Here is a 23,223-nt window from a genome sequence, read left to right as displayed (position 1 = left end):
TGTTATTGTGTCCATGGATGAAAATGTCATTTTAATCTGCTAATTGTTCGGTTCTTTGATATGTTATAGCTATAAGATACATGCTTATGTATTTCAGATAGATACAGGTTGCTTGACTCTCATTAACCTACTCTTTCAGGCGAGTGACACACTAATAGCTCCTCCGTATGTGATGTGTCTGTTGCCGGGTGTAGGGCCCGCACCCGGCTGGCATGGTTTACCACTGTCAACATAGACATATGCCTGTTTCTACCGAACCGATATAGTCCACAATATTTTTAGCTGCTTTGGAGTTAAGTATTTTACTATTATGGGAATGCTTAGATTTAGTATATATTCACTACTTTTTAATTTCTATCTATTGGGTGTTTACCACAATTACACTGCATCCCCCTATTTTTTTTTTCAATTTACTTATATCCCTTACTATTAATGGTTGCAATCTTTAAGGCCTTTTATCCCCATAGTTATGTTGCATATAATCTCCCTACTAGATATTTGAGTTTTATTAACACATATGCCCATTATAATTGCCCATACAAGCTATCCACTCACAGACTCAGAGTCCGCTGACAAAACCCTATTGTTATATCCCCCCCCCACCTCTATACCCTGAGATTTGTAATTAGTCTCAGTGGTTTGCGCGGTTTCTCTCGTTATATACCGCAAACAAAATCATATCAATCCTGTGGATTCTATTTCATTTCTGGTTATTTACGTGTAACAACATATTGAATGTATAGAATCCGTGACATTTTGTGAAAGAGAATAAGCCCTAGATTGAGCATTCATGACACATTTTTTTTTATTTTATGTATGATTGCTAACCAAGTTCTATATAGATATAGACAGTTTAAATTTGCAATCCTATCAGACTACGTTTAAATTTACAGGTAACTGTTCAATAACTGTTGGAAAAGCATTATAAAACAAAAGTACGAGGCTTTCATTTGATTGGGACTCTATGACTTTACAACCGTTTATTTTTGCATCTTCTATTTTTTATGCTGGAAATCAACACCATTTATGTTACAGTTTCAGTTATTCTGTGATACTATTTAGTTCTTTTTTTTGTATTATGTCTGTATGTCACAACTTTATTTGCCTCAATAAAAACTATTATAAAAAAAAAAAAAACTTACTTAGAAGCCCTCAGTTTAGCTCTGTTGAAAAGGTAGTTGGAAAGCCCACTGCAAGTGGGAAATAAGACCCTCCCCCCCTCCACCTTTTGCATATGAAAAGACCCTTTGCACAAACAGGAGCAAGCTGGAGAAGGTAGCTGACGGTATTCTCCTAAAACTTTGGGGCTTGGTTAGGAGTCTGAAAATCAGAGCAATGTTATTTAAAAATAAGCAAAACTAAACATTAAAAAAAAACTTTATGGGCTGGGCTATATAAATAGATCTACAAAACATTTATGCAAAGAAAAAATGTGTATAATGTCCCTTTAATCTGACAGAATAAAAAATAGTTAATGTTTCTTTCCACCATTGTTTTGGAGAAACAAAATAAGTCTCTGCAAGATGATTGGATCCTAAATAAAGCAAACTACAACCACAAACAACCACCACCATCCAGCACCAAAACATTCAACACTCACAAACATGTAATATTTTCCATTCCTCCACAGAGATTCTTAGTTCTTGAACCTTATTTTTTGTCTCCACTGCACGTCAAAAAATACCTAGAGGAAGGCTAATGAATTTATCTGCATGTAATGACCCAACTGGTCTCAGGCACACAAAGTTTTAGGTGACCAATCTTCTGCAGCAGCAGAGCTGTAGCATACAACACTAAAAATTATATTGGTAGAAACAGGACTAAAGCCATTCTCTCATCTTTTCTTTTGGACATTTAGTATTAAAGAATATAAGAGAAGGGGAGAAGTACAGAACTATTCTTTTGACAGAAATGATAATAGTCTGTAAATTCCTGTTTTTGGAAATGTTTTTTTATTTACAGACTGCCAGGTTAAACATTTACTTTCATGCCTTAGAAAAGCACTACACCATTTACATACACACAAATTCAAGTAAAACTCACCCTAATGTTCTGAAGGCAGAAGAATCTAAGTGAGCTGGCTTTCGGTTTTGATTGAAACCGGTTTGTGGTCTCCAAGGCCTTCCATTATTATTGGTTTTCTCCCAATCGCCTGGTTTTAGCGTTGGAGGTGGTTTCCTACAAAAAGATTTCACAGTAATGCTCAAGGAAGAATTAGGTGTTTTGCAAAAACTTGCAGTGATCCTTAATGTTAAATTATTGCTGTATTGAAAGCCACTTACTTTGCACCTTTCAAAACCACTGCCTTGAAAACATAACCATCTTCATACTGAGGGTCTTTAAACTTGATGCTGTTGTGGAGGAAAACAGAGTTTGAGAACAGACAAAGTACATCACTGGAACTAAACATGATTTAAAAAAAAAAATACGATGTCAGAAATATTTAAGTGCATCTGACCTGTACTGAGACATATGGTACTTCTTTGCATTGACATCTCACTTTCTCATTAAAGGGAAATGAAACTCATTTTATTCTTTCAGGATTCAGATAGAATATTCCCTTGATATCACTTGCTACGAGCAGCAACGCACCACTGAGAGATAGCTGAACACATTTCGTCAACTAGTCAGAGACAAAATGTGTGCAGGCACCAATCACCAGCTAGTTCTAACATTCTATTTCAACATTGGATACCAAGAGTACAAAGTCCATTTGAAAATAGAAAGGAATTTAAAAAGTGTCTTAAAACTACATCTAAATAATGGAATCGCTTTAACAACTGCTTTACTGCCAAATATCTTGTGACACGATCGTCAATTTAAAGGGACAGTGAACACCAGAATTTTTGTAAATTAAAAATCTGTTTTATTACCCGATGCCCAGTTTTGCATAGCCAACAGTTATAACAGAACATGATTTACCTCTAATTACCTTGTATCTATGCCTCTGCAAACTGCCCCCTTATTTCAGTTCTTTTGACAGGACTTGCATTTTAGCAAATCAGTGCTTACTCCTAGGTAACTTCATGTGCGTGACCTCAATGTTATCTATATGAAACACATAACCTAACGTCCTTTAGTGGTGAAAAACTGTCAATCTACATTCAGATTAGAGGCGGCCTTCAAGGTCTAAGAAATTAGCATATGAACTTCCTAGGTTTATCTTTCAACTAAGAATACCAAGTTTAAAGCAAATTTGGTGATAAAGTAAATTTGAAAACATAATTTATGCTTACCTGATAAATTCCTTTCTCCTGTAGTGTGGTCAGTCCACGGGTCATCATTACTTCTGGGATATTAACTCCTCCCCAACAGGAAGTGCAAGAGGATCACCCAAGCAGAGCTGCTATATAGCTCCTCCCCTCTACGTCACACCCAGTCATTCGACCAAGAACCAAACGAGAACGGAGAAACTATAGGGTGCAGTATTGACTGGAGTATAATTTAAAAATTTAGACCTGCCATAAAAAAACAGGGCAGGCCGTGGACTGACCACACTACAGGAGAAAGGAATTTATCAGGTAAGCATAAATTATGTTTTCTCCTGTTAAGTGTGGTCAGTCCACGGGTCATCATTACTTCTGGGATACTAATACCAAAGCTAAAGTACACGGATGACGGGAGGGACAGACAGGATCTTTATACGGAAGGAACCACTGCCTGAAGAACCTTTCTCCCAAAAATAGCCTCCGAAGAAGCAAAAGTGTCAAATTTGTAAAATTTGGAAAAAGTATGAAGAGAAGACCAAGTTGCAGCCTTGCAAATCTGTTCAGAGGCCTCATTCTTAAAGGCCCAAGTGGAAGCCACAGCTCTAGTGGAATGAGCTGTAATTCTTTCAGGAGGCTGCTGTCCAGCAGTCTCATAGGCTAAACGTATTATGCTACGAAGCCAAAAAGAGAGAGAGGTAGCAGAAGCTTTTTGACCTCTCCTCTGTCCAGAGTAAACGACAAACAGGGAAGAAGTTTGGCGAAAATCTTTAGTTGCCTGTAAATAAAATTTCAGGGCACGGACTACATCTAGATTGTGCAGAAGTCGTTCCTTCTTTGAAGAAGGATTCGGACACAATGATGGCACAACAATCTCTTGATTGATATTCTTATTAGTGACAACCTTAGGTAAGAACCCAGGTTTAGTACGCAGAACTACCTTATCTGAATGAAAAATCAGATACGGAGAATCACAATGTAAGGCTGATAACTCAGACTCTACGAGCCGAGGAAATAGCCATTAAAAACAGAACTTTCCAAGATAACAGCTTGATATCAATGGAATGAAGGAGTTCAAACGGAACACCCTGTAAAACGTTAAGAACTAAATTTAAGCTCCATGGTGGAGCAACAGTTTTAAACACAGGCTTAATCCTGGCCAAAGCCTGGCAAAAAGCCTGAACGTCTGGAACTTCTGACAGACGCTTGTGTAAAAGAATGGACAGAGCTGAGATCTGTCCCTTTAAGGAACTAGCAGATAAACCCTTTTCTAAACCTTCTTGTAGAAAGGACAATATCCTAGGAATCCTAACTTTACTCCATGAGTAACTCTTGGATTCGCACCAATGTAAGTATTTACGCCATATTTTATGGTAAATCTTTCTGATAACAGGCTTCCTAGCCTGTATTAAGGTATCAATAACTGACTCAGAAAAACCACGCTTTGATAAAATCAAGCGTTCAATTTCCAAGCAGTCAGCTTCAGAGAAATTAGATTTTGATGTTTGAAAGGACCCTGAATTAGAAGGTCCTGTCTCAGAGGCAGAGACCAAGGTGGACAGGATGACATGTCCACTAGATCTGCATACCAGGTCCTGCGTGACCACGCACGCGCTATCAGAATCACCGATGCTCTCTCCTGTTTGATCCTTGCAATCAATCGAGGAAGCATCGGGAAGGGTGGAAACACATAGGCCATCCCGAAGGTCCAAGGTGCTGTCAAAGCATCTACCAGGACTGCTCCCGGGTCCCTGGACCTGGACCCGTAACAAGGAAGCTTGGCGTTCTGGCGAGAAGCCATGAGATCTATCTCTGGTTTGCCCCAAAGTCGAAGTATTTGGGCAAAGATCTCCGGATGAAGTTCCCACTCCCCCGGATGAAAAGTCTGACGACTTAGGAAATCCGCCTCCCAGTTTTCCACTCCAGGAATGTGGATCGCTGACAGGTGGCAAGAGTGAGACTCTGCCCAGCGAATTATCTTTGATACTTCCATCATCGCTAGGGAGCTTCTTGTCCCTCCTTGATGGTTGATGTAAGCTACAGTCGTGATGTTGTCCGACTGAAACCTGATGAACCCCCGAGTTGTTAACTGAGGCCAAGCCAGAAGGGCATTGAGAACTGCTCTCAATTCCAGAATGTTTATTGGAAGGAGACTTTCCTCCTGAGTCCATGATCCCTGAGCCTTCAGGGAATTCCAGACAGCGCCCCAACCTAGTAGGCTGGCGTCTGTTGTTACAATTGTCCAATCTGGTCTGCTGAATGGCATCCCCCTGGACAGATGTGGCCGAGAAAGCCACCATAGAAGAGAATTTCTGGTCTCTTGATCCAGATTCAGAGTAGGGGACAAATCTGAGTAATCCCCATTCCACTGACTTAGCATGCACAATTGCAGCGGTCTGAGATGTAGGCGTGCAAAGGGTACTATGTCCATTGCCGCTACCATTAAGCCGATTACCTCCATGCATTGAGCCACTGACGGGTGTTGAATGGAATGAAGGACACGGCAAGCATTTTTAAGTTTTGTTAACCTGTCTTCTGTCAGGTAAATCTTCATTTCTACAGAGTCTATAAGAGTCCCCAAGAAGGGAACCCTTGTGAGTGGTAAGAGAGAACTCTTCTCTACGTTCACCTTCCACCCATGCGACCTTAGAAATGCCAGTACTAACTCTGTATGAGACTTGGCAGTTTGAAAGCTTGACGCTTGTATCAGAATGTCGTCTAGGTACGGAGCCACCGAAATTCCTCGCGGCCTTAGCACCGCCAGAAGAGAGCCCAGAACCTTTGTGAAGATTCTTGGAGCCGTAGCCAACCCGAATGGAAGAGCTACAAACTGGTAATGCCTGTCTAGGAAGGCAAACCTTAGATACCGGTAATGATCTTTGTGAATCGGTATATGAAGGTAGGCATCCTTTAAATCCACTGTGGTCATGTACTGACCCTTATGGATCATGGGTAAGATTGTCCGAATAGTTTCCATTTTGAACGATGGAACTCTTAGGAATTTGTTTAGGATCTTTAAATCCAAGATTGGTCTGAAGGTTCCTTCTTTCTTGGGAACCACAAACAGATTTGAGTAAAAACCTTGTCCGTGTTCCGACCGCGGAACCGGATGGATCACTCCCATTAGTAAAAGATCCTGTACATAGCGTAGAAACGCCTCTTTCTTTATCTGGTTTGTTGACAACCTTGAAAGATGAAATCTCCCTTTTGGGGGAGAGGTTTTGAAGTCCAGAAGATATCCCTGAGATATGATCTCTAACGCCCAGGGATCCTGGACATCTCTTGCCCAAGCCTGGGCAAAGAGAGAGAGTCTGCCCCCCACTAGATCCGATCCCGGATCGGGGGCCCTCACTTCATGCTGTCTTAGGGGCAGCAGCAGGTTTTCTGGCCTGCTTGCCCTTGTTCCAGGACTGGTTAGGTTTCCAGCCTTGTCTGTATCGAGCAACAGCTCCTTCCTGTTTTGGTGCAGAGGAAGTTGATGCTGCTCCTGCCTTGAAGTTACAAAAGGCACGGAAATTAGACTGTCTAGCCCTAGGTTTGGCTCTGTCTTGAGGCAGGGCATGGCCTTTACCTCCTGTAATGTCAGCGATAATTTCCTTCAAACCGGGCCCGAATAAGGTCTGCCCTTTGAAAGGTATGTTAAGTAATTTAGATTTAGAAGTAACATCAGCTGACCAGGATTTTAGCCACAGCGCTCTGCGTGCCTGAATGGCGAATCCGGAATTCTTAGCCGTAAGTTTAGTTAAGTGTACTACGGCATCAGAAATAAATGAATTAGCTAGCTTAAGGGTTTTAAGCTTGTGTGTAATCTCATCTAATGGAGCTGATTCAAGGGTCTCTTCCAGAGACTCAAACCAAAATGCTGCTGCAGCCGTGACAGGCGCAATGCATGCAAGGGGTTGCAATATAAAACCTTGTTGAACAAACATTTTCTTAAGGTAACCCTCTAATTTTTTATCCATTGGATCTGAAAAGGCGCAGCTATCCTCCACCGGGATAGTGGTATGCTTAGCAAAAGTAGAAATTGCTCCCTCCACCTTAGGGACCGTTTGCCATAAGTCCTGTGTGGTGGTGTCTATTGGAAACATCTTTCTGAATATAGGAGGGGGTGAGAAAGGCACACCGGGTCTATCCCACTCCTTAGTAACAATTTCAGTAAGTCTCTTAGGTATTGGAAAAACGTCAGTACTCGACGGTACCGCAAAATATTTATCCAACCTACACATTTTCTCTGGTATTGCAACTGTGTTACAATCATTCAGAGCTGCTAAGACCTCCCCTAGTAATACACAGAGGTTTTCCAGCTTAAACTTAAAATTTGAAATGTCTGAATCCAGTTTATTTGGATCAGATCCGTCACCTGCAGAATGAAGCTCTCCGTCCTCATGTTCTGCAAATTGTGACGCAGTATCTGACATGGCCCTAATATTATCAGCGCACTCTGTTCTCACCCCAGAGTGATCTCGCTTACCTCTAAGTTCTGGTAATTTAGACAAAACTTCAGTCATAACATTAGCCATGTCCTGTAGTGTGATTTGTAATGGCCGCCCTGAAGTACTCGGCGTTACAATATCACGCACCTCCCGAGGCAGTTAGTCGGCATAACTTCCCCCTCGTTGTTTGGTGAATGATGTTCAATTTGTACAGAATGACTCTTATTCAAAGTAGCATCAATGCAATTAGTACATAAATTTCTATTGGGCTCCACCTTGGCTTTTGCACATATAGCACAGAGATATTCCTCTGAGTCAGACATGTTTAACAAACTCGCAATTAAACTAGCAAGCTTGGAAATACTTTTCACTCAAATTACAAGTAATATGAAAAACGCACTGTGCCTTTAAGAAGCACAGAAAAAATTATGACAGTTTAATAAGGAACCGGAAAAATTATAACAATCAGATTTTTCCCAGTAAAAGCATAAATTTAGCAAAGCATTGCCCCCATTAGCAATGGATAACTAACCCTTAATAGCAGAGAAACAAATGTACAAAATATAAACGTTTTTTATCACAGTCAAAGCACAATCTCACAAGTCTGCTGTGAGTGATTACCTCCCTCAAAATAATTTTTGAAGACCCTTGAGCTCTGTAGAGACGATCCGGATCATGCAGGAAGAGAAAAAGACTTGACTGAATTTCTGATGCGTAGCAAAAGCGCCAAAATAGGCCCCTCCCCATCACCCACAGCAGTTAGGGAAGTTCAGTAAACTGTCTCAAATTAAAATAAACGACAGCCAAGTGGAAAAACAGTGCCCAAAAACAATTTTTCACCCAGTACCTCAGATATTTAAACAATTTAGCAGCCAGCAAAAACGTTTAAAATCAAATATCATGAAATGTCATTAAACAGCCTGTTGCTAGACGTTCCCACTGCAAGTAAGGCTAAAGATTATATGCATTTAGTATTACCCAGAGAAGTGCCATTCCCCAGAATACTGAAGTGTACACATATATACATAAACAGCCTGATACCAGTTGCTACTACTGCATTTAAGGCTGAACTTACATTATATTGGTATTGGCAGTATTTTCTCAGTCAATTCCATTCCTCAGAAAATAATATACTGCAACATACCTCTTTGCAGGTGAACCTGCCCGCTGTCCCCTGATCTGAAGTTTACCTCACTCCTCAGAATGGCCGAGAACAGCAAAATGAATTTTAGCTACGCCGGCTAAAATCATCCAAAAACTCAGGTAGATTCTTCTTCAAATTCTACCTGAGAAGGAACAACACACTCCGGTGCTGTTTTAAAATAACAAACTTTTGATTGAAGATATAAAAACTAAGTATAATCACCACAGTCCTCTCACACATCCTATCTATTAGTTGGGTGCAAGAGAATGACTGGGTGTGACGTAGAGGGGAGGAGCTATATAGCAGCTCTGCTTGGGTGATCCTCTTGCACTTCCTGTTGGGGAGGAGTTAATATCCCAGAAGTAATGATGACCCGTGGACTGACCACACTTAACAGGAGAAAGTTGTTTAAAATTACATGCCCTATTTGAATCATGAAAGTTTATTTTGTACTTTACTGTCCCTTTAAGTCCTACTACTTTCCACCAGAATTCTCCTACATTATCAAGTGTTACCATCAGTTCAGTTTAATGCTTAACATTTGGCCATGAAAGTAAAAGGAACTATCCTAGTTTCTTCGGTGCCAGCTTCCCTTGAGAACAAGATTTGTGTAGCCGGATTCAAAGGCCTGCTCTTCCCAGCACTGTAAATTTTAAATTAAAATCCTGTCTTCATGTTCACCTCAGGGAGCAGATTATGATAATTCAATTATATGCCCCTCCTCTTCCCAGACACTTCACTCTCCCTCTACTTATGTTTAACCAAGAGTGTGTAAGAACAGAGGCAAATGGTTTCCGATCAGTAATGTGAGGTTTGACTCAAAATAGGGAGGAAAAAAAAAATACACACTTTGCTTTATGTGCTATTAACCTTGAGAGGAAAAAAAAAAAAAAAGACGTTGTCAGTGTTTTGGTACTAAGGCACTACATCTGCAGTGAGAGTACCAGATCTAGAAATCAGTGCAACTTGCATTAAAAGATGCACAGGGAAACAGTCAACTAGAAATAACAAAATGTATGCTTACCCGATAAATTCATTTCTTTCATGGTGGTGAGAGTCGACAATCCATTATTCCTGGGATTCAACTCCTAGGAGTCGTCAAAGATTCCGAAACCTTCTAAGAGCACTTCATCCCTCCCACCTCTCTGTTATGCCATACTGACGTATAAGCCAAGTAAGGAGAAGTAGAAAAAAAGGTTGGAAAGGACTAAGCAGGGAGAATGAGGTGCAATTAGTAAAAAAGAAGGGTAGGGCTTGTGGACTGTGACCACAATGAAAGAAATTAAGTAAGGAAATTTATGCTTGCCTGATAAATATATTTCGTTTACAATATGACGAGTCCACAGATTTCATCCTTACTTGTGGGATTTAACCTCCTGCTAGCAGGACGTGGCAAAGAGCACCACAGCAGAGCTGTATATATATAGCTCCTCCATCCCCCCCCCCCTCCAGTCATTCGACCGAAGTTAGGAAGAGCCAAAGGTGCAGAGGTGACTGAAGTTTAACAAAAAATAAATACCTGTCTTACAAATGACAGGGTGGGCCGTAGACTCGTCACATCGTAAAAGAAATACATTTATCAGGTAAGCATAAATTTCCTTTTACAAGATATGACGAGTCCACGGATTATATCTTTACTTATTGGATACAATACCAAAGCTACAGGACACGGATGAAAGGGAGGGACAAGACAGGAACCTAAACGGAAGGCACCACTGCTTGAAGAACCTCTCTCCCAAAAATAGCCTCAGAAGAAGCAAAAGTATCAAATTTGGAAAAAGTGTGAAGAGACGACCAAGTTGCAGCCTTGCAAATCTGTTCAACAGAAGCATCATTTTTAAATGCCCATGAGGAAGCCACAGCCCTAGTGGAATGAGCCGTAATTCTTTCAGGAGGCTGCTGTCCAGCAGTCTCATACGCCAGACGGATGATACTCTTCAGCCAAGAAGAAAGAGGTAGCCGTAGCTTTCTGGCCCCTACGCTTTCCAGAAAAAACAACAAATAATAAAGATGATTGACGGAATTCTTTAGTCGCCTGTAAGTAAAACTTCAGGGCACGGACCACGTCTAAGTTATGCAATAGACGCTCCTTAGGAGGAGGATTAGGACAAAAGGAGGAACAACAATTTCCTGATTAATATTCTTATTAGAAACAACCGTAGGAAGGAAACCATGTTTGGTACGTAAAACCACCTTATCAGAATGGAAGATAAGAGAAGGCGAATCACATTGTAACGCTGAAAGCTCAGAAACTCTACGAGCAGAAGAAATAACAACCAAAAATAAAACTTTCCAAGATACCTTAATATCTATGGAATGCATGGGTTCAAACGGAACCCCTTGAACATTAAGAACTAAATTCAAACTCCAGGGTGGAGCAATTGGTCTAAACACAGGCTTGATTCTGGTCAGAGCCTGACAGGACTGAACGTCTGGAACATTTGTGTAGTAAAATCGACAAAGCAGAAATTTGTCCCTTAAAGGAACTTGCTGATAACCCCTTCTATAATGCCTCTTGGAGAAAAGATAAAATCCTGGGAATCCTAACTCTACTCCATGAGTAGCCCTTGGATTCGCACCAATAAAGATATTTATGCCATATTTTATGGTAGATCTTTCTAGTAACAGGCTTACGTGCCTGAATCAAGGTATCAATGACCGAATCAGAGAACCCCCGCTTAGATAAAAATCAAGCGTTCAATGTCCAAGCAGTCAGTTGCAGAGAAACTAGATTTGGGTGTTGGAATGGTCCCTGAATGAGAAGATCCTGCCACAATGGAAGCTTCCACGGCGGCAGAGAAGACATGTCCACTAGATCGGCAAATCAAGTCCTGCGAGGCCACTCAGGTGCGATTACAATTACTGAAGCCCTCTGCTGTTTGATCCGAGCAATCACCCGGGGCAGGAGAGCAAACGGTGGAAACACATAAGCTAGGTTGAACGACCAAGGCATCTATCAGTTCGGCCTGAGGATCCCTTGACCTGGATCCGTATCTTGGAAGATTGGCATTCTGATGAGATGCTATCAGAACCAACTCCGGTCTGCCCCATCTGAAGATCAGAGTGGCAAAGACCTCCGGATGGAGTTCCCACTCCCCCGGATGAAACGTCTGTCTGTTTAAAAAGTCCGCTTCCCAGTTGTCCACTCCTGGGATGTAGATTGCTGACAGATAGGAGTGGGCCTCCGCCCATAGAATTATCTTGGATACTTCTGTCATCGCTAAGGAACTCCTTGTTCCCCCTGATTGATGCAAGCCACAGTCGTGATGTTGTCCGAATGAAAGCAAATTAATTTGGCTGAAGCCAACTGAGGCCACACCTGAAGTGTATTGAATATTGCTCTCAATTCCAGAATATTAATCAGAAGCAGCGACTGACTGAGTCAACACACCCTGAGCCTTCAGGGAATTCCAGACTGCACCCCAACTTAGTAGACTGGCGTCCGTCGTCACTATTACCCACGAGGGTCTGCGGAAGCACGTCCCTTGGGACAGATGATCCTGCGACAACCACCAGAGTGTCTCTTGTCTCCAGATCTATCTGAGGAGACAAATATACATAGTCTCCATTCCACTGTCTGAGCGTGTCCATTGCCGCCACCTTCAATCCAATTACCTCCATGCACTGGGCCACTGATGGCCGAGGATTGGACTGAAGGGCTCGGCATGTATTTAGAATCTTTAACTTTCTGACCTCCGTCAAGAAAATTTTCATAGATATGGAATCAATTAGAGTTCCAAAGAAGGGGGCCCTTGTCTGTGGAATTAATGAACTCTTTTCTAGATTCACCTTCCACCCGTGAGTTCTCAGTCTCATACAGACATGGTTCTGTCCTTTCTGTCAGATGGTAAGATGACGCCTGGATCAGAAAATCTTCCAGATAAGGCGCCACTGCAATGCCCCGCGGTCTGAGAACTGCCAGAAGTGACCCTAGAACCTTCGTGAAGATCCTGGGTGCTGTGGCCAACCTGAAGGGAAGAGCCACAAACTGAAAAGGTTTGTCCAGAAAGGCAAACCTTAGGAACTGATGTTGATCCTTGTGGATAGGAATATGAAGGTATGCATCCTCTTCATGCTGTCTTGGGAGCAGCAGCAGGCTTCTTGGATTGTTTACCCTTGTTCCAAGTCTGGTTAGGTCTCCAGACGGACTTGGTTTGAGCAAGGTTCCCGTCCTGCTTAGCGGCAGAGGAAGCAGGGACTCCCTTGAAATTTCGAAAGGCACGAAAATTACTCTGTCTTCTTTGTTTGGCTGACTTATCCTGGAGGTAGGAGGTGACCCTTACCTCCCGTAATGTCAGAAATTATCTCCTTCAATTCAGGCCCGAAAAGGGTCTTTCCTTAAAATGAATAGTCAAAAGCTTGGATTTAGAAGACACATCCGCAGACCAAGATTTTAACCATAGGGCTTTGCGTGCAAAAATGGCAAAACCTGCAGTCTTAGCCGCCAATTTGGCGATCTGAAAGGCGGCATCTGTAACAAAAGAATTAGCCAGCTTAAGGGCCTTAATTCTATCCATTATCTCCTCTAAAGAAGTCTCAGTCTTCAGAGACTCTTCTAAGGCGTCAAACCAAAAGGCAGCCGGAGTTGTGACTGGTACAATGCAAGCCGTCGGTTGTAAGAGAAACCCATGATGAGCAAATAGCCTCTTGAGAAGACCCTCCAAATTATTATCCATAGGGTCTTTAAAAGCACAACTATCCTCAATAGGAATAGTCGTACGCTTAGCCAGGGTAGATAGATATGTATAGGAGTCCCGCACAGTGTCAGCTATAGGGTACATTCCCTTAAACATAGAATGGAAGAACGGGATACCCGGTCTTTCCCATTCCCGTGTAACAATTTCCAAAATTCTCTTAGGAACCGGAAAGGTACTACAATAGAGTCACAGTCGTCCAGAGTCACTAAAACCTCCCAAAGTAACAGGCGGAGGTGTTCCAGTTTAAATTTAAAGGACACGTCTAAATCTGTCTGGGGGCAACGCACTGCCTGAGTCAGACAGTTCCCCCTCAGACAAAATCTCCCTACCCCCCCAATTCAGATGTCCGAGAGGGTAAATCAGAGATGGTCATCAAAGCCTCAGAAGTCGCAGGGACCCCACGGGTTTCTGCCCTGCTACGTTTGCCTTGCAAAACAGGCAACTTAGACAAAACCTCTGTGAGAGTAGATGACATAACTGCAGCCATATCCTGCAGAGTAAAAGACCCAGATGCCGTTGAAGAGCAGGGCGTTGCTTGCGCGGGCGTTAAGGGCTGTGACGCTTGGGGAGAAAACTGCGGCATACCCTCACTATCATTAGGCCGAGAATCTTCTACAGACATGTTTTTATTAAAAAATATTTTTTCTTTACATTGTAAGGCTCTCTCAATACATGAGGGACATAGGTTAACAGGGGGCTCCACAATGGCATCTAAACACATAACACATGTAGTGTGTTCCAGATCCTCCATGTTGTACAAATATAAAGGCCAGCCTGGTCGTGACACTGAGAAATAAAACCTGTGTACTGTGTCTTTAAATATAAAATTATCACAGGTTGTTGCAAAATGATCCCAAATGATCACGAAAAAACAAATGTGAATTGAGTCTTTTATCCCCTTATACTATGATTAACTCTAAGAGGGAATGCTCATTAAACGTTAGAACCAACAGAAACCTCTCCTACCTGCCTCCACGGACCAGCTGCCGGCACACAGAAACGGCGATCCGAAGAGCGCCTGTAAATATAATACAAGCGGGCTTAAGAGCCGTAGATGAAAAGCACCGTCTGACTTAGACAGGCTGCACCACTGAAGCGCGCGAAGATTAGGCTCCCCCCTTCGTGGGCGTATTAAACAACCCCCAGGAAAAAGAAACTAACTTGCGCCATACACCGGAGTCTGACCAGAAAACATTGAAATTCTCCCTCCGACTCCGGTGGAACATCCCATTTGTTCAATAACACAATAAATGATTGCCCTCATACACTGCCATCGTGTACCAAACGGTTCCCAGCCCCTCTAAATGCTATTCTTTGTATATGAAAGAGAAAGATGGGAGAGTTAAATTTGTTGGTGTCCCATTTTTTCCTACAAATGAAACCCACACTATCCGTGGACTCGTCAAATCTTGTAAAAGAAAGATTAAACATCTGGCACACTCACCAGACACTTGTTTAAAAGAATAGATAATGCAGAAAGCTAACCCTTCAGAGAACTGACTGACAACCCTTCCTCCAGACCTTCCTGGAGAAAAAAAAAAAAAAAAAAAAAACTCTAGGAATCCTGACCCCCACTCCAAGAGAAGCCTTTCGATTCACACCAATAAAGGCATTTACTCCATACCTTATGATAAATTTTACAAGTAACAGGCTTGCAAGCCTGCAGCATGGTCTCAATAACCGACTCAGAAAACCCACGCTTAGCCAGAACTAATCGTTCAATCTCCAAGCAGTCAGCTTCAGAGAAACTATATTTGTATGGAGGTATGGACCCAGATTTAGGTCTTTACTCAGAGGCAGCCTCGAAGGTGGCAGAGATGACATCTTCACTAGGTCTGCATACCAGATCCTGCGAGGCCATGCAGGAGCTATTAGAATTACCGATGCTCTCTCCCGTTTGATCCAAGCAATGACTCGTGGAAGGTGCGCAAACTGAGGAAACATATGCTAGACTGAAAACCCAAGGAACCGCCAGCCAGAGCATCTATCAGAGCAGCCTGCAGATCTCTTGACCTTGAACTGTACCTTGGAATCTTGGCATTCTGCCGAGACGCCATCAGATCTAACTCTGGTACCCCCACTTGAGGGTTAACCTGGAGAACAACTCTGGATGGAATGTCAGCCTGCTCAGGAAATCCGCTTCCCAGTTGTCCACTCCTGGAATGTGGATGGCAGATAGATAACAATTGTGAGCCTCCGCCCACTGAATAATCCAAGCCACCTCCTTCATGGCTAAGGAACTCCAAGTTCCCCCCTGGTGGTTGATGTAAGCCACTGAGGTGGTGATGTCCAACTGAAACTGATAAATTGGGCTAAGGACAATTGAGGCCAAGCCATCAGAGCATTGTAAATGGCTCTCTACTTGGGGATGTTTATGGGGAAATCAGACGACTCCTGAGTCCAAAGTCCCTGTGCTTTTAGAAAGAGTCCCAGACTGCTCCCCAGCCTAGCAGGCTGGCGTCCGTGGTCACAGTCACCCAGGAAGGTCCCCGGAAGCATGTGCCCTGAGACAGATGGTCCTGAGAAAACCACCACGGGAGAGAGTATGTCAACTGATCTAGATCTATCCTCTGAGACGGATCCGAATGGTCTCCGTTCCATTGTCTGAGCATGCATAATTGCAGAGCTCTCAAATGGAATCGAGCAAAGGGAATGATATCTATGGAAGCAACCATCAGACCAATTACCTCCATACATTGAGCCACTGATTACCGAACAGTAGACTGTAGAGAGGCAAGGAGAGAGAATTTTGGATTTTCTGACGTCAGTCAGAAAAATTCATAGATAGGGAATCATAGTTCCTAAGAAAACCACCCTTGTAGCTGGAACCAGGGAACTCTTTTCCAGATTCACTTTCCATCCGTGGAGACGTAGAAAATACAACATCTCTGTATGAGAGAGAGTTTGGTGCCTGAACCAATATGTCGTCCAGGTATGGGGCCACTGCAATTCCCCGGAGACCTGATCAATGCAAAGAGAGCCCCCAGAACCTTTGAGAAAATTCTGGGAGCTGTGGCAAGGCAAAACAGAAGAGCCTGAAACTGAAAGTGCTTGTCTAGAAAAGCAAGTCTCAGGAATTTGTGATGATCTCTGTGGATGGGAAGATGAAGATACGAGTCCTTCAGGTCTACGGTCGTCATGAACTGACCCCTCTTCTTGGACCAAAGGAAGAAAAGAACAAATTTGGTTTAAATTTTGAAGGAAAGTACCCTGAGAAATTTATTGACACTTTAGGTCTAGAATTAGTCGAAAAGTTCACTCTTTTTTGGGAACAAACCGATTTGAATAAAATCCTAGACCCTGCTCCCCTAGAGAAACTGGAACAATCACTCCCAGGGAGAAAAAGTCCTGATGCAGTTCAAGAATGCCTCTTTACCTGGTCTACAGATAATCTTGAGAGGTGGGATCTGGCTCTGGGAGGGCAAGATTTGAATTCTATTTTGTAACCCTGAAATACTAACTCCACAGCCCAAGGATCTGGGACATCCCGAACCCACAAAACAGGGAAAGTCTGTCCCCCCCCTTGATTGGATCCTGGATGGGGGGCAGACCCCTCATGCTGACTTACTCAGCAGAGGGTTTCTTTGATTGCCTCCCCTTGTTCCAAGACTGATTGGGTTTCCAAGAAGACTTGGTTTGCTCCTGCTTGGAAGAAGTTACAAAAGGAACGGAAATTACTTTGACGACCTTTAAGTCTGTTCTTCTGGTCTTGTAGTAGAAAAGACCCTTTTCCACCCGTAATATCAGAAATGATTTTTGCCAGACCAGGTCCAAACAAGGTTTCACCCTTGTAAGGAAGCACCAGAAGCTTGAACTTTGAAGTAACATCAGCTGACCAAGATTTTTAGCCCTGCAGGCTAGGACAGTGAAACCAGACATCTTGGCTCCCAGTCTGAACACTTGCATGTTAGCATCATAAATAAAGGAATTGGCTAGTTTGAGAGCCTTAATCCTATCTTGGATCTCCTCCAACGGAGTTGCTACAAAAATTGATTCAGACAAGGCGTTGCACCAATAAGATGCCGCACTTGCTACTGTGGCAATACAAACTGCAGGTTGCCATTGAAGACCTTGATGAACAAACATCTTCAAATAAGCCTCCAGCTTTTGGTCCATGGGATCCTTAAAAGAGCCGCTATCCTCTATAGGGATTGTAGTTCTCTTAGCCGGAGTAGAAATAGCCCCTTCTACTTTAGGCATTGTGCACCATGAATCTTTAATGGAGTCAGCAACAGGAAACTTTTTTATTTTTTAAACGGGAGGCGGGGAAAAAGGTATCCCTGGCTCCTCCTTTTGCTGTGAAATAATCTCTGTCACACGGTCTGGAAGAGGAAAAACTTCCACAGAGGAAGGAACATCATAGCCTTTATTAAGTTTACTAGATTTCTTAGGGTTGACAACGACAGAAGTATCGGAGTCGTCAAAGTAGCCAAAACCTCCATTAACAGTACACAAAGGTGTTTAAAGGACCAGTCAACACAGTAGATTTGCATAATCAACAAATGCAAGATAACAAGACAATGCAATAGCACTTAGTCTGAACTTCAAATGAGTAGTAGATTTTTTTTCTGACAATTTTAAAAGTTATGTCTTTTTCCACTCCCCTTGTACCATGTGACAGCCATTAGCCAATCACAAATGCATACACATACCATGCGACAGCCATCAGCCATTCACAAATGCATACACACTTATTCTTGCACATGCTCAGTAGGAGCTGGTGACTAAAAAAGTTTAAATATAAAAAGACTGTGCACATTTTGTTAATAGAAGTAAATTGGAAAGTTGTTTAAAATGGCAAGCTCTATCTGAATAATAAAAGTTTAATTTTGATTGAGTGTCCCTTTAAGCTTAAATCTGAAGTTTACTTCTTCAGTATGAGATGAAGGAATTGTACTGTCCGAATCTGAGATTTCATCCTCAAGAGGCTGAGGTATCCTCCTGAGACTTATGAGAGAGGACAACCTGCGTAGCAGTAGACGGGACACCTTACACTCTGATTTTTTTTTTTTTAGATTTCCTCTTGCGCTTCCCCAAGATGGGAAAAGCAGATAATGCCGCAGGTATTGCAGAAGATATCTGTGCCGCAAATTCTGATGGCACAAACTCCAGGAGGCTGAGAGGAACTGCAGGGCACTGCATGTGACGCCACTGAGGCTTGGGACGTTGAAGGAGAAAGCTGTGTCATAGCCTGAACAGCATCATCTTGAGAGAAATTGGGCTCAGCGGGCAACAATTTATCTTTACATTGAAGAGTTCTAGCTAAGCATGCACCATAGAATTGCATAGGCAAAACAAATTTGTGCCCCTAAACAAACATTTATCGCAAGAAACTTCCTCCAAGTCCATAGTAGCTCAATTAAAAGTTCCAGAAAAAAACAGATGCCAAGTTAAATCTGCTGTGCTCCAGCAAGTGAAACAACTAATTAAATGCCTAAAAAAAAACACCACGGTCCTAGCATTTAAAGTAACACTCTGCCAATTAGAAAGAGATCCCCCTTACAATAAACTGCCACAGTGAACTGCCTTACTAAAGAACAATTTTAAATATGCACCCTAAATAAAAATATACATGGTAAGGGAATCCTCCCCACAGAGAGAGAGGTGGCCGAAGCCTTTTGACCTCTCCTCTGTCCAGAATAAACGACAGAGAAGAAGTTTGCCGAAAATCTTTAGTTGCCTGTAAGTAGAACTTCAGGGCACGGACTACATCCAGATTATGCAAAAGACGTTCCTTCTTTGAAGAAGGATTAGGACATAATGATGGAACAACAATCTCTTGATTTATATTCCTGTTAGAAACTACCTTAGGTAAAAACACAGGTTTAGTACGCAGAACTACCTTGTCTGAATGAAAAATCAGATAAGGAGAATCACAATGTAAGGCCGATAACTCAGACTCTTCGAGACGAGGAAATAGCCATCAAAAACAGAACTTTCCAAGATAACAGCTTTATATCAATGGAATGAAGGGGTTCAAACGGAACACCTTGAAGAACTTTAAGAACTAAGTTTAAGCTCCACGGCGGAGCAACAGTCTTAAACACAGGCTTAATCCTAGCTAAAGCCTGACAAAAAGCCTGAACGTCTGGAACTTCTGCCAGACGTTTATGTAAAATAATAGACAGAGCAGAAATCTGTCCCTTTAACGAACTAGCAGATAAACCCCTTTTCTAAACCCTCTTGTAGAAAAGACAATATCCTAGGAATCCTGACCTTACTCCATGAGTAACTCTTGGATTCACACCAATATAAATATTTACGCCATAACTTATGGTATATTTTTCTGGTAACAGGTTTCCGAGCCTGTATTAATGTAACAATAACCGACTCCGAGAAACCACGCTTTGATAGAATCAAGCGTTCAATCTCCATGCAGTCAGCCTCAGAGAAATTAGGCTTGGATGGTTGAAAGGACCCTGAATTAGAAGGTCCTGCCTAAGAGGCAGAGACCATGGTCCTGCGTGGCCACACAGGCGCTATCAAAATCACCGATGCTCTCTCCTGTTTGATCCTGGCAATCAAATCGAGGCAGCAACGGAAACGGAGGAAACACATAAGCCATCTTGAAACCATGAGATCCAGTTCTGGTTTGCCCCAACGATGAATCAGTTGAGCAAAGACCTCCGGATGAAGTTCCCACTCCCCTGGATGAAAAGTCTGGCGACTTAGAAAGTCCGCCTCCCAGTTCTCCACGCCTGGGATGTGGATCGCTGACAGGTGGCAAGAGTGAGACTCTGCCCAGCGAATTATCTTGGAGACTTCTAACATCGCTAGGGAACTCCTGGTTCCCCCTTGATGGTTGATGTAAGCCACAGTCGTGATGTTGTCCGACTGAAATCTGATGAACCTCAGTGTTGCTAACTGAGGCCAAGCTAGAAGAGCATTGAATATTGCTCTTAATTCCAGAATATTTATTGGGAGGAGTTTCTCCTCCTGAGTCCACGATCCCTGAGCCTTCAGGGAGTTCCAGACTGCGCCCCAGCCTAGTAGGCTGGCATCTTGTTACAATCGTCCAATCTGGCCTGCGAAAAGTCATTCCTTTGGACAGATGAACCCGCGACAACCACCAGAGAAGAGAATCTCTGGCCTCCTGGTCCAGATTCAGTAGAGGGGACAGATCTGAATAATCCCCATTCCACTGACTTAGCATGCACAATTGCAGCGGTCTGAGATGCAGGCGCGCAAATGGCACTATGTCCATTGCCGCGACCATTAAGCCGATTACTTCCATGCACTGAGCTACTGATGGCCTTGGAATGGAATGAAGGACACGGCAAGCATTTAGAATCTTTGATAACCTGGACTCAGTCAGGTAAATTTTCATCTCTACAGAATCTATCAGAGTCCCTAGAAAAGGAACCCTTGTGAGTGGTAACAGAACTCTTTTCCACGTTCACTTTCCACCCATGCGACCTCAGAAATGCAAGAACTATCTCTGTATGAGACTTTGCATTTTGAAAACTCGACGCTTGTATCAGAATGTCGTCTAGGTACGGAGCCACCGCTATGCCTCGCGGTCTTAGTACCGCCAGAAGTGAGCCCAGAACCTTTGTAAAAATTCTCGGGGCCGTAGCTAACCCGAAGGGAAGAGCTACAAACTGGTAATGCCTGTCTAGAAAGGCAAACCTTAGGTACCGATAATGATCTTTGTGAATCGGTATGTGAAGGTAGGCATCCTTTAAGTCCACTGTGGTCATATACTGACCCTCTTGGATCATGGGTAGGATGGTTCGAATAGTTTCCATTTTGAACGATGGAACCCTTAGGAACTTGTTTAAGATCTTTAGGTCCAAGATAGGTCTGAAGGTTCCCTCTTTCTTGGGAACCACAAACAGATTTGAGTAAAACCCTTGCCCTTGTTCCGTTCGCGGAACTGGGTGGATCACTCCCATTACTAAGAGGTCTTGTACACATTGTAGAAATGCCTCTTTCTTTATTAGGTTTGTTGATAACCTTGACAGATGAAATCTCCCTTGTGGAGGAGAAGCTTTGAAGTCCAGAAGGTATCCCTGAGATATGATCTCCAACGTCCAGGGATCCTGGACATCTCTTGCCCAAGCCTGGGCGAAGAGAGAGAGTCTGCCCCCCACTAGATCCGTTTCCGGATAGGGGGCCCTTCCTTCATGCTGTCTTAGGGGCAGAAGTAGGCTTTCTGGCCTGCTTGCCCTTGTTCCAGGACTGGTTGCTTTTCCAACCCTGTCTGTAACTAGCAGCAGTTCCTTCCTGTTTTGGAGCGAAGGAAGTTGATGCTGCTCCTGCCTTGAAAATTACGAAAGGCACGAAAATTAGACTGTTTGGCCTTTGATTTGGCCCTATCCTGAGGAAGGGAGTGACCCTTACCTCCAGTAATGTCAGCAATAATTTCTTTCAAGCCGGGCCCGAATAAGGTTTGCCCTTTGAAAGGAATATTAAGCAATTTAGAAGTCACATCTGCTGACCAGGATTTAAGCCATTGGATCTGAGAAAGCACAACTATCCTTCACCGGGATAGTGGTGCGCTTAGCTAAAGTAGAAACTGCTCCCTCCACCTTAGGGACCGTCTGCCATAAGTCTCGTGTGGTAGCGTCTATTGGGAACATTTTTTCTAAATATCGGAGGAGGGGAAAAGGGCACACCGGGTCTATCCCACTCCTTGCTAATAATCTCTGTAAGCCTTTTAAGTATAGGAAAAACGTCAGTACACACCGGCACCGCATAGTATTAATCCAGCCTACATAACTTCTCTGGGATTGCAGGAGGGGGAGAGAACAGCAAACCTGGTCTATCCCATTCCATAGTAATAATTTCCGAAAACCTCTTAGGGACTGGAAAAACATCAGTGTAAACAGGCACTGCAAAGTATTTGTCCATTTTACACAATTTCTCTGGAACCACAATGGGGTCACAATCATCCAGAGTCGCTAAAACCTCCCTAAGCAATAAGCGGAGGTGTTCAAGCTTAAATTTAAACGCTGTCATTTCAGAATCAGACTGAAGCAACGCCTTCCCTGAGTCTGAAATGTCACCCACAGATAGAAGCTCACCTGCCTCGGCTTTTGAGTATTGTGAGGGTATATCGGACACAGGCATTAAAGCGTCAGAAAGCTCTGTATTAGTTCTAGCCCCAGAGCTGTCTCGCTTTCCTTGTAACCCTGGCAGTTTGGAAAATACCTCTGTGAGGGTAGCATTCATAACTGCCATGTCCTGTAAGGTAAAAGAATTAGATGTGCTAGATGTACTTGGCGTCACTTGAGCGGGAGTTATAGGTTCTGACACATGGGGAGAGCTAGATGGCATAATGTCCCTTTTTTCAGTCAGAGAATCCCCTGGAGATACATCTTTAAGCGCCAGAATATGGTCTTTATAGTTTATAGAAATTTCAGTTCATTTGGTACACATTCTAAGAGGGGGTTCCACCATGGCTTCTAAACATATTGAACAAGGAGTTTCCTCTATGTCAGACATGTTTAACAGACTAGTAATGAGACAAGCAAGCTTGGAAAACACTTAAATAAAAGGTGAAATAGCAATTAAACAAAAATATTACTGTGCCTTTAAGAGAAAAAAAAACTAACACTTAAACTGCAAAAAATAGTCTTTGAAAATGTTAGTGTGTGTAAGGGACTAAAGCAACATTGCACCCACTTGCAAATGGATGATTAACCCCTTAGGCCCCAAACCGGATTTAAAACGTTAAGACTGTTAACCACCCTGCCACAGCTCCGCTGAGGCTCCTACCTGCCCTCAAGTACGATTTTGTG

General features: G+C 42.9%; 1 protein-coding gene across 1 annotated transcript in view; it reads right to left on the bottom strand.

Moving 5' to 3' along the window:
• The window catches only part of XRN2 (5'-3' exoribonuclease 2), a 211,765-nt gene that overhangs the window by 51,319 nt on the left and 137,223 nt on the right, over positions 1 to 23,223 (bottom strand). The window contains exons 26-27 of the mRNA XM_053712013.1: positions 2,283 to 2,351; positions 2,044 to 2,178 (exon numbers count right to left, since the gene is read on the bottom strand). Coding sequence (XP_053567988.1) covers positions 2,044 to 2,178; positions 2,283 to 2,351 — 204 coding nt within the window. The remainder of the gene's footprint in view (positions 1 to 2,043; positions 2,179 to 2,282; positions 2,352 to 23,223) is intronic.

This window comes from Bombina bombina, chromosome 4 (genome assembly GCF_027579735.1).
Source record: "Bombina bombina isolate aBomBom1 chromosome 4, aBomBom1.pri, whole genome shotgun sequence".
Lineage (NCBI taxonomy): Eukaryota > Metazoa > Chordata > Amphibia > Anura > Bombinatoridae > Bombina > Bombina bombina.
The sequence above is the reverse complement of the archived record's forward strand: the minus strand, read 5'-3'. Positions and strand labels throughout refer to the sequence as shown.